Here is an 11,480-nt window from a genome sequence, read left to right on the forward strand (position 1 = left end):
TGCCCGAGACGCCCACACGCACAGGAGGCCAAGACCCAGGCTGTGGAGGGCTTTATTCATGAAACCCAGAGAGCCATGTGGCCCCTCCCCGGCATCCCCCCACCAGTACGCCAAGGTCCTAGACGCCCGGCCACTGCGTGTGTCGTGAGTTGTCCCACACCGCTGGCCCCAGGAGCGCGTCCGTGGTGAGGGAGGCCCGGGTGCTGTGGCCGCGCCAGGTGGCTTGAAGCATCTTGGCTGCTTCCTGTTGCTGCTTCAGCCGACGGCGCACAACGAAACCCCTCCAGGCAGACTGAATGGCTGTGGCCGCCTTGGCCTGAGGGAGGGGCTGCCGAAGGCTCTGGGCAGTTGACTGGCTCAGGCAGCCCCGCGGCACGCCGGCCTGGCTGGCAGCACCCCGGCCCGTGCCATGCACCACCCGGGTGGGCAGGGTGTGGCCGCACGTGTGGCATGTGCGGGGGCTGGAACCCACAAGCATCACCACGCTGGGTGGGCTTCCTAGTCCGGAGGTCAGTGACTGGCAGAGAGCACAGACATGTGGCTGGCAGGCCTGGAAGCAGCGGTGGTCAGACGTCGTCCGAGCCCCACTGCCGGTCTCAGCCCACACATTCTGGAGCAGCATTTGCTGGGTGCGGCTCTGGCGAATGACGAAGCCTCTCCACGCAGCCTGGATGATGGTGGCAGCTCGGCAGAGGCGGGCCAGGTCCCGCCGCACACGGTAGCCACGCCAGGCAGCTTGGATGATGATGGCCCACTGGTGCCACACCCTGATGGTACGGCGTACCAGGAAGCCGCGTGCGCACGCCTGGATAATAACCACCGCATGGACGATTATCTTCTCGACAGCCTGCACGGATGCCACCAGCTCCCTCGGCTGTCTGGGGTCCACCGCTGCCTTGCTGCCCACGACGTCCCACGGCACAGTGCCCCTGGCTAGCTCCCAAGCGCCGCCGGGGGCCACGGTGCTGCCCCTGGGCCCAACTGCTACGCTGGGGATGGTAGAATTCCACGCTTGGCCACCAGACATGGCAGTGTCCTCCGGGCCCTGGAGTACAGCGGGAGTCAGGGAGGCCCCAAGATGGTCAGCCGGAGTCAGGGGCACCCCAAGACTATCAGCCAGGGTCAGGGACGCCCCGAGACGGTCAGCCGGGGTCAGGGATGCCCCGAGATGGTCAGCCGGAGTCAGAGACGCCCCGAGACTGTCAGCCGGAGTCAGGGACGCCCCGAGACTGTCAGCCGGGGTCAGGGACGCCCCGAGACGGTCAGCCGGGGTCAGGGACGCCCCGAGACGGTCAGCCGGGGTCAGGGACTCCCCGAGACGGTCAGCCGGGGTCAGGGACGCCCCGAGACGGTCAGCCGGGGTCAGGGACTCCCCGAGACGGTCAGCCGGGGTCAGGGACGCCCCGAGGCTGTCAGCCGGGGTCAGGGACGCCCCGAGGCTGTCAGCCGGAGTCAGGGATGCCCCGAGGCTGTCAGCCGGGGTCAGGGGCACCCCAAGATGGTCAGCCGGAGTCAGGGACGCCCCGATACGGTCAGCTGGAGTCAGGGACTCCCCGAGATGGTCAGCCGGGGTCAGGGGCACCCCGAGACTGTCAGCCGGAGTCAGGGGCACCCCAAGATGGTCAGCCGGGGTCAGGGACTCCCCGAGACGGTCAGCCGGGGTCAGGGACGCCCCGAGACGGTCAGCCAGGGTCAGGGGCACCCCGAGATGGTCAGCCGGGGTCAGGGACTCCCCGAGACTGTCAGCCGGAGTCAGGGACACCCTGAGGCTGTCAGCCGGGGTCAGGGGCACCCCAAGATGGTCAGCTGGAGTCAGCGGCACCCCAAGATGGTCAGCCGGAGTCAGGGACGCCCCGAGACTGTCAGCCGGAGTCAGGGACGCCCCGAGACTGTCTGCTGGAGTCAGAGACACCCCAAGACTGTCTGCTGGAGTCAGGGGTGCCCCGAGACTCTCAGCAGGAGTCACAGAAGTTCCAAGAATGTCAGCGGGACTTGCGGATGCCCTGAGACTCTCTGCAGGAGCCATGAAGCTAAGGGAAACTGGAGACGCCTGCGGCAACTCCTGCCTAAAAAGGGGCCGCCGAGAACCCCTCGGTGAAGACTCATAACCCAGAGACACCCTCCGAATCCCTGGGTTCAGCTTAGAGGGGGCCATGCCATGTGCCAGCTCATTAGTGTGGATTATTGGCGTTAAGGCTGGCGGTGCACCCAGGGAATGTTTAGGAAATTTCTGCAAGGACTTGGGGGCATCCTGCTGCTCCTGACCGGAGGGCACAGTCCCAGCTGCAGAACTATCTGGCTTTTCTGGTACAGAAATAGCATGCATGGACCTGAAGGATGTTCTAGGGCGAAGGGACCCATGGCCATTCTGAATCAGACCGCCAGCTGTCTTCTGGGGTGCGCTGGGAATGGTTTCCTTCTGGAAACCACTGTACATCATCTTTTTAATCAGGGATGGATGAGGTGAAACATGTGGCCGTGACCTCTGGGAAGTGCTTTGGGTCCTCGTCCAAGCCACAGACCCTGGGTGCAAACCGCTGGCTGCAGTATTGTCATGGGTCGGCTTGGGTGACCCTGAGACTCCAGTAGAAGCCATGACCCCATGGGACTCATGAGTCATTGAGGGGCTCTGGGGCATTATATGAGTCATCAAAGCCTTTTGATAAGCCGAGGGGCTCCGGAGTGTAGTGTGAAAGCTTGGCGTCTGCGGGTGAGCCAGTGGGGCCCCAGTGCCCTTGATGGGCACCGCCTGCACACTGGGGCTAGCAGCCACAGTGTGCGAACCAGGGGCCACCAAATTGGTCTCTGACCTGTGCTGCAGGGTTGGGGTGCCACTACTGACCATGTAGGGCTTAGCAAGACTCGGGGACTGGGGAAGGACAGAGGCCACACTGCTGGGCATTGACTTAGCTTGGCCGGGAGCTACCTCCTCCAATAGCGGCCTCTGGTCTTTGGGAAGAGCCTCATTCTCTACAGGGAATTCTTGGCTGTGGTCAGTGTCTATTGCCAGGGGACTATGGTATATCCATGGGGTTGCCTCAAGGACTTCGGACCCCTGCCTGGATATGGACCCCTGGGGAGGAGCCCTGCCCGAGTCCTCTGGTCTCATCACAGTCTTGGGATCTGTGGTCTCAAATTCTGTCATCACTCCAAGAGCCTGGTTCAACTGTGAGGCTCTTTGCAGAACTGAAGGTACTTGGTATACTCCACCGGCCATGCCAGGAGCTTCCTGGAGGGGAGCTTGAGCCAGGCCAGGGGGATGGGATGCCTGCAAGGTGGTTGTGGACCCTTCACCTGCCAGGCCCCCATGGTATGGACGAGGAGAGATTCCAATCAGCAGGGACCCCTGGGGAAGGCTCGGGGCCACGCCTCCGATTGTGGAGGGTGGACTGGCTGTACTAGCCATGGACTCCAGAACTAGGTTCTGACTCAGTCCCCCAGGCACAGATGCTGTGTCCACAGTAGAGTTCACAGGACAAGGAGGGATTCTGGAGTCCACAGCACCTGCCACTGAATCTAAGAGCAGGTCCCGAGCAATTAGACTAGCTGACGGTTTCACCGAGAGACCTTGCTTCTTCCCATCAGTGCCAGATGCTGCAATCAGACTGGGGGACACTGAAGTCGCCACAGAACTCATAGGCACGGTTCTGGCCATGCCAGTTGCCCCAGACCCTGGAGGAAGGCCCTGGGCTACAGTGCTGATCATGGGATCTAGAGCAAGGCCCTGGCCCACGCCACCAATCACAGGCCCTGGGGGAAGGCCCTGGCCCACGCCACCAATCACAGGCCCTGGGGGAAGGCCCTGGCCCACGCCACCAATCACAGGCCCTGGGGGAAGGCCCTGGCCCACGCCACCAATCACAGGCCCTGGGGGAAGGCCCTGGCCCACGCCACCAATCACAGGCCCTGGAGGAAGGCCCTGGCCCACGCCACCAATCACAGGCCCTGGAGGAAGGCCCTGGCCCACGCCACCAATCACAAGCCCTGGAGGAAGGCCCTGGCCCACGCCACCAATCACAGACCCTGGAGGAAGGCCCTGGCCCACGCCACCAATCACAAGCCCTGGAGGAAGGCCCTGGCCCATGCCACCAATCACAGACCCTGCGGGGAGGCCCAGGCCCAAACCACTGATCACAGACCCTGGGGGAAGGCCCAGGCCCACACCACTGATCATGGACCCTGGGGGAAGAGTATGGACTACACCATTGACCACATAACCTGGTGGAAGGCTGGGGGCCACACAACTCAATATGGGCCCTGGAGGAAGGCTCTGGCCCAAGCCTCTGATCATGGACCCTGGGGGTAGACTAGAGGCCACGCCACCGGCTCTAGAGCCTGGGGCCATAGCACTGGGCATGCCCACTGCAGGCTCCTGGCTGATAACAGCAGCTTGTTGGGAACTGCTGGAGATTGTGGACACAGAAGGACACCGGTGGTCCAGAGATACTGGAAGATCCACGCTGACCTGAGATATGCTGGGGCCCACAGTGGTCATGGAAAACCTAGACGAACTCACACCCAGTCTACCGGACACTGAAGCCTGAGAGAAGCCAAGAGCCACCCTAGCCGATTCATGAGTCAAAGGGGCGGCAGGCACGGAGGCACGGGATGTCCTGGGAGCCATGCCCCTGCTCATCCGAGATTGTCTGGGGCCCATAGTAGGGGCCACACTCCTGGATCTGCCAGGGGACACTGGTACCTGAGACATACCTAGGAACATGCCAGTAGCCAGAGTCCCCCGAGACACATCTGAGAGCGTGTCGGAGGCTATGGCATCCTGGGATCTGCCCACAGACATGCCCCTGAACAGAGACACACTGGCTTCCTGGCCTAGACAAGAATTCTCCCCCTTGGCCACAGGTGCCTGGTAGAGGTTTGGAGCTGAGACGATGGCAGCAGGTTGTTCAGTTACTCTTGGGTGCCTCCCACCAATACCAGGCAGCTGATGAAAGCCCAGGGCCACCTCGCTGAACTCAGGGGCCTGGGGATGCGGGGCCACCCCTCTAACCGTCAGAGGATCTTGACGTGGGTCCACCCTGGCAGACACGGCTGGCTGGCTCAGACCCCGGCCCGCGCCATTAGCCACTGATGCGTATGGTGCACCTGAGGTGACCTCGATGGCTAATGATGAATAGTGCTGACTGGGAGCCACTGCATTTACCCTCGATGATGGTAAATTTGGACTCATCCTGGGGGCCCAACTCGGCTCACTCATAGCACAACCTGCACCGCTGATCACAGGTAGCTGGGCCAGGCTGGGGGTGCCCCTAGTGGCCACAAATGGCTGGCCCACCACACAAGTCACAGAAGGCTGGCCTAAGCTAGGGGCCATCCCGCTGGTAAAAGATGGCTGGGTGTGGAAGGGGGATACTCCAAAGCTCAAAGATGGCTGGCTTAGGCTAGGGGCCACCCCGGTGGTCATAGGTGACTGGGCTAGACTGGGCTCTACCCCAGAAACCTTAGATGCCTGGCCTAGGCTGGGGACAACCCCACCAGTCACAGATGTCTGGGTTAAGCTGCGGGCCACTCCACTAGTCATGGGTGGCTGGGCTAGGCTAGGGGCCACCCTAGTAGTCATAGCTGGCTGGGCAAGGCTGGGGATCATCCCAGTGGTCACAGGTGGCTGGGCAAGTATGGGGGTTGCCCCACTAGTCACAGGTGGCTGGCTGAGCTTGGGGGCCACCCCACTGGTCATAGATGGCTGGGGTAGGGTCAGGGCCAGTCTGCAGGCCATCAGTGGCTGTGAAAAGCTGGGAACCACCCCCTCAACCATCAATGGCTGGCCTAGGCTGAGGGACACCTTCTTGGTCCTGGACATCTGGCCTAAGCTGGGAGTCCGCTTATTGACCACCGATGGCTCAGATAGGCTGCTGGTCATTCTACTGGCCGTGGAGAGCTGGCCTGGATTTGAGGCCACCTTACTGGCTACTATAGGCTGAGATAGGCATGAGGCCAACCTACCAGCCACAGACGGCTGCTCATAGACAGTAGAGGCCACATTACTCAATGACAAACTTCTGGCCAACAGATTCCCATAGGGTGCCTGGGACAAACTCTCCTTCAGATTCATGGAGCTCTGATCTGAGGACACGTCTTCCTCATCCTCTGAGTCCCAGTGGACACTCAGCGTCATACGATTGGCCAGTGAGCTATGATGTAGAACGGGGATCAGCTCTGGGTCTGCAGAAGACTGGTCATGGAGGCTTGGGGCCAGGTGCCTGTGACCTGCGCCCTCAGTCTCTCCCACACTCCTGGGTCCCTGGGACCTCTCTACGGCCTCTGCAGAGAGGAGAGCATTTAGATCAAAGTCCCTGTCCAAGCTGGCTTCCCAGGGCTCCTCCTCCACCACGTCGACAACGGCCATACTGGCCATAGACGTGGTGGAAAGGCTGAGTGAGCTGCAGCTGCGCAGCGAGCTCTGGGAATTGCTCATATTTAGGCCGTAGTCTGTGGAGCCCTGGGAGACGCTTCTGGACAGGTCATTGTCTGGACCTTGTGGCATATTGGCCACCAGTTCGCCAAGTATATGGCCAGTTATCCGCTCCTGTAGGCCATGTGCCCTGGAAAGGCTACCCCGTGTTTGATTCTTCTCCTTCCCAGGGATGGCTGTTCGGGAAAGGGTGGGTGTCAGCTTATTGCCTGGGGAGGCTTGGAACAGACCGGGATCCACCTGATCCCGTTGCTTGGGCGCCGAGCAACGACCAGGAGCCACGGAGTCGGGCCACGGACCTGCGGTTATGGTGCAGGCCTTGGGGGCGTGCAGCTGTGCCTTGCTCACTGTGGCGGCCTGTGGCGGAGCTGAGCTCGCCTCTTTGCTCATCTGCCTAGGGCCCTTGTAGGCTCGTTTATGATTCGGGGACCGAGTTCTCTGCATGGTCTCCTTGGGGACCACAGGTAGCTGTTGTGGAACTTTGGCCCCTTGGGGCTGGCCCCCACTGGGGGGTACCCTGCTGATCCCTGAGGGCTGACACCAGCAAACAGACCCCCCATAGTTGGCGGCACAGCTGTGGGAGTGGGTGCCCCTCCCACGAGCTGCGGTGCTGGGAAGCTTGCCCGGTGCTAGCCTGCACTCCCCTGGGGATGCCCTTGTGTGCGGGGCCACCCTGCTGACCTCGTGTGGATTGTGGGCGCTTGTGGTTGAGCTGTCAGTGGCCAGTGATGGCCGGCTGGTGCTCGGGCCCACGCCATTAGCAAGGAGTGGCTGCCACAGACTGGAGGACGGCTGCTGGTGGGGCATGTTGGGCAAGTTGGGGTCCACGTCACTCACCGTGGGGCCGAGAGCTGATGCCAATTCACTCGCCCTGGGGTGCAGGCACACTCTTTCCTCACAGACCCTGGGGGTCAGGTACAGATTTAAGGGGCTCCTGCTGGGTCCCATCTCCCATGACAGAGTGGGACCCGGGGCAGAAATAGGGGGATACTGGTGAATGGTGATCACCCCAGCAATCAAGGAGGCACCTACCGAGACCACGGATGAGCAGGGTGGCCCCCCGAGCATAGCCCCATCCCCCCTCTCTTCCAAGAGCCCGGAGGGCCAGCCTGGGACAAAACCCTCCCAGGCCCCACCCCAGGGAACCCTAACCTTGCTGGGCTGTAGTCTCATGGGGCCCAGGGTGGGCCCCCACGCGGCCGACAGGCTCCCCCTGCAGTCCACCTCCACGGGGGCCGGCATCACAGTCATCCCACTTCCCACCGTTTTTGAGGTAGCCTTGGGGAGGCCGACTCCAGACCTCAGGGCTGCCTGAGAGAGAGATTGGCTGAGGACTGCACCCAGCTCACCCTGACACAGGGCTTGGCTCAAGGTGGCGCGCTCCTCCTCCGTCAGGGCCTTGCTAAGCACGTCCGCCAGTCTGCTCTGAATGGCCTTAGTGAGCTCGCCCCGGGACAGTGCGCGGGACAGGCTGGTGCCCAGCTCGCCCCAGGAGAGTGCCTTCACCAGCACCGTGCCCAGGATGCCCTGGGGCAAGGCCTTGGCCATCGTGGCTCCCAAGACTTCTTTGGACAGGGCCTGGTTCAGGGCCGCCCTCACTTCCCCCTGGGAGAGGGCTTTGGCCAGCAAGGCGCGGAGGTCCTCCTGGGATCCCAGCACAGCGGCCAGCTCAGCACACAGGGAGGCGAGTTGGGAGGCCGCTAGCTCCTCCTGGCTGGGCGGGGGTGCGCTGGTGGTTGATGGCTGGGCCCGGGCAGCCCTGCTGTCCCCCCAGGAGTCAGTGTTGCACGTGGTGTGGCCAGCAGAGGCCAGCAGAGGCACCAGCATGTTCTGGGTCTCAGCGGCCCCCTGGCGCAGGCCCAGGGTGGCCTTGCCCTGCACGTAGCTGTGGGATGGGAGCTGGCTCAGTAGTCTGTCTTCTGGCTTGGCTCGGGGCAGAGCGCCAGTGTGCTGGCAGGGCTGTGTGGAAGCCTTGAAGCCCACCAGGAGTGGCTGCGACTGCGTCTTGCTGCTGAGTTCAGCAGCCTGGTGGGCGGCATAGAGGCTCTTAGCTGTATCTGTGACCAGCTGGGCCTGGGACTGCGCCTTTGTCAGTCCGGTGGGGAGATGCCCTTGGGACTGCACCTTGATCACTGCCGTGGTCAGCTGTGCCTGGGACTGCGCCTTCATGAGCTTGGCGGGCAGGTGTGCCTGGGACAGCGTCTTAGACAGACACACACTCAGGTGTGGTTGGGCCACGGCTGCTGGCGGTTGGGCCGGTGGATGTCCTTGGCCCTGGGCCTTGGTCAGTTTGGCAGACACGTGCTCCTGGGGCAGGGCCTTAGTCAGCTCAGCCAGCAGATGGGCCTGAGGCAAGCCTGTGGTTGAACAAGGGGCCAGTTGCGCTTGAGGCAGACATGTGCTCAGAGGCGCCCCAGCGGTTCTCGCAGGCCCGTACATCTGGGATTGAACCTTCAAGGCATCCGTCCTCAGATGTGCCCGCTTGGTCCTGTCGTTGGCCACTTTTGCCCAGGTCAGATCCCCGGGCATTTCCACGGCCATACTGGTGTGAGACGCGGTTTCTGTTTTGCCTTGTTTCTGGGAGAAGACCTTGATTTTCTCGCCTTCCAAAGGAGGCCCGGCTGGAGGCTTGGGAGCCTCAGCCCCCAGATGCGATGGGGGAAAGCATTCCACTTTTCTCTCTGTCAAGTATGAGCGGGACGAGACCTTGACAGCCCCTGTCGCCTGTCTCGCGTTCATTGCGCCCCTGGCCTTTGGTCCACTTAGACACGTGTGGGATGAGGTGTCGGAAATTCCAGCTGTCGCCGCTGCTGAGAAAGGAGGCTTGAGGTTTCCAGCTGCTGAAGGGGGCAGGCACAGGGTTCTGAGGATGGTGGCCACTGAGCGTAACTGAGCTGGAGTCTTGGTGATCATGGCGGCCAGGCGCGTCTGGGGAGGAGCAGTTTTCGCCGCCGTGGCTCCTTGGAACATCTGATGAGATGGGGTCTTGCTCACTGTAGCCACCTGACACGTCTGCAGTGGGGTCTTGGTCCCCATGGGTGCTGGGCGCATCTGGGGTGGGATCTTGGTTGGCAAGGGCACTGCACACGGCTGGGGCGGGACTTTGGTCGCTGTGGCCGCAGGCCGTGTCTGAGTTGGAGACCTGATCATCGAGGCCAGGAGGCATAGCTGGGGTGGGGCCTTCGTCATTGCAGCCTTCGCCGGTCGTGTCTGGGGTGTAGTGTTGGTCATGGAGGCTGTTGGTCGCATTGGGGCTGGGGTCTTGGTCCCTTGGGTCGCCGGGCAGGGCTGGGGTGAGGTTTTGGTGATGGTTATCATGGGCCCTGGGCATGGCTGGGGTTGGATCTTACTCATCATGGCTGCCAGGCATGACTGGAGTGGGGTCTTGGTCGCTGTGGCTGGTGGGCACGTCTGAGGTGGGATCTTGGCCACTGGGGCTGGGGGGTACACCTGGGGTGGGGCCTTGGTTACTGTGACAGTTGGCATTGGGCATGGCTGGGGTAGGGTCTTGTTCATCATGGCTGCCAAGCACGACTGGAGTGGAGTCTTGATCGTGGTGGCCGCTGGGCACGTCTGGGCCGCAGTCTTGGTCATGGGGGCTGCTGGGTACGTCGGCGGTGGAATCTTGGTCATCGCAGCTGCCAGGTACATCTGGGGTGGGGTCTTGGCTATCGTTACCATGGGCACCGGGCAAGGCTGGGGCGAGGTCTTGGCTATCGCGGCTGCCGGGTACATCTGGAAGGGAGTCTTGATCGTGGTAATAGTGGGCCCTGGCTGGGAGAGGGTCTTGTTTATCACAGGTGCTGGGCCTGTCCGAGGTAGCATTTTGAGGACCTCTGCTTCCATGGGGGCCTGGGTTTGGGTCTTGAATTGTCCTTGAACTGCCTGGGTGCACCTTCCAGATGGTGGTGGCCCCGTGGCTCCTGCCTTGTCGGCTCTGGCAGTTACTTGCTTGGTCTTCATTGTGTCCCCTTCTACTTGGACAAGGCAGGTACTCCTAACAGTTCTTGTCATCAGGCACGGGCGGCACTTTGCATCGAGACTCACGGGACAGGGAAGTTTGATGGCGACTGTCTGGTGTGGCAGGAAGGTGATGCTGGGGCCTCCGGCAGAGCACATCCCAGGTGGTGACGTGCCCTGGGACTGGAGCAGGGCCAGTTGGTGGGTATAAGCGGCCAGGCTGTCGGAGGAAGGGAACTGGGTCTCCTTGCTCACCATGGTGGGCTGGGCTAGAAGGGACTTGCCCTCTTCCGGATGCTGGAACCGCACCTGCTGGGGCGGGTGGTAAGGGATGTCCCCCTCCTCCACCTTTGCTTTTTTCTCCATCGTCTTGCCAGACCGGAGGAGGCGCCTGGTGCTGAAGCGTCGCCAGGCCTCCTGGATGGCCTTGGCTGCCATCATCTGGGAGATGAGCTTCTGCCGGAGGCGGTACCCCCTCCAGTTGGCTTGAATGAGGGTGGCTGCACGGGACAGCATCATGTCCATTTCATCCACCAGGACATTCCTGAAGGCCTGGCTCTCCAACACAGCCCGGAGGCGAGGGACACGACGAGCCACCGTCTTGTCCTTGTCACGCTGTTCCAGAAGGGTCTCCTTAGAGGAAGGTGGTTCACTCTGGGGCTGTGGATGCAGTGGTTCCGGATTGTCTTGGAGACTGGGAGCGGGCTGATGGGAGCTCCGCCCACTGGGTGACGCCTGCAGCTGTGAACACGGTGTCCCCATTCTGTCTTGGAAATTGGGGACGGGCTGATAGGAGCTCTGCCGACCGGGTGACGCCTGCAGCTGTGTTGCCTGCTGCATTGTCTGGGTTCCTCGGCGGGTCAGCTCTGCCTGTGGGGGCCAGTAGGGAAGTGGTCAGGGAGCAGCGTCATACGAGACACGAGGCCTCCTGGCTGGGGCGGGAACTCACCCCCCAGAACCGACATGTTCTTGTTCCTGGTATCTTGCAATCTCCCTCCTCTCCTTGGCAGGAACTCCTTCCCAGTCACATGCCCGGGTGGCCTTTCCTACCACCAGGCCACATCATGCTGTGGTTACTTCGACATCAGCA

General features: G+C 62.1%; 1 protein-coding gene across 1 annotated transcript; it reads right to left on the minus strand.

Moving 5' to 3' along the window:
• Window positions 37–11,245, minus strand: KIAA1683 (KIAA1683 ortholog). The gene is made up of 2 exons (XM_018051430.1): window positions 7,583–11,245; window positions 37–1,045 (listed from the first exon to the last, which is right to left on the minus strand). The coding sequence occupies exons 1-2, from the start codon at window positions 11,228–11,230 to the stop codon at window positions 119–121; spliced, it is 4,575 nt and encodes a 1,524-aa protein (XP_017906919.1). The 5' UTR covers window positions 11,231–11,245; the 3' UTR covers window positions 37–118.

Source organism: Capra hircus, chromosome 7 (genome assembly GCF_001704415.2).
Source record: "Capra hircus breed San Clemente chromosome 7, ASM170441v1, whole genome shotgun sequence".
Lineage (NCBI taxonomy): Eukaryota > Metazoa > Chordata > Mammalia > Artiodactyla > Bovidae > Capra > Capra hircus.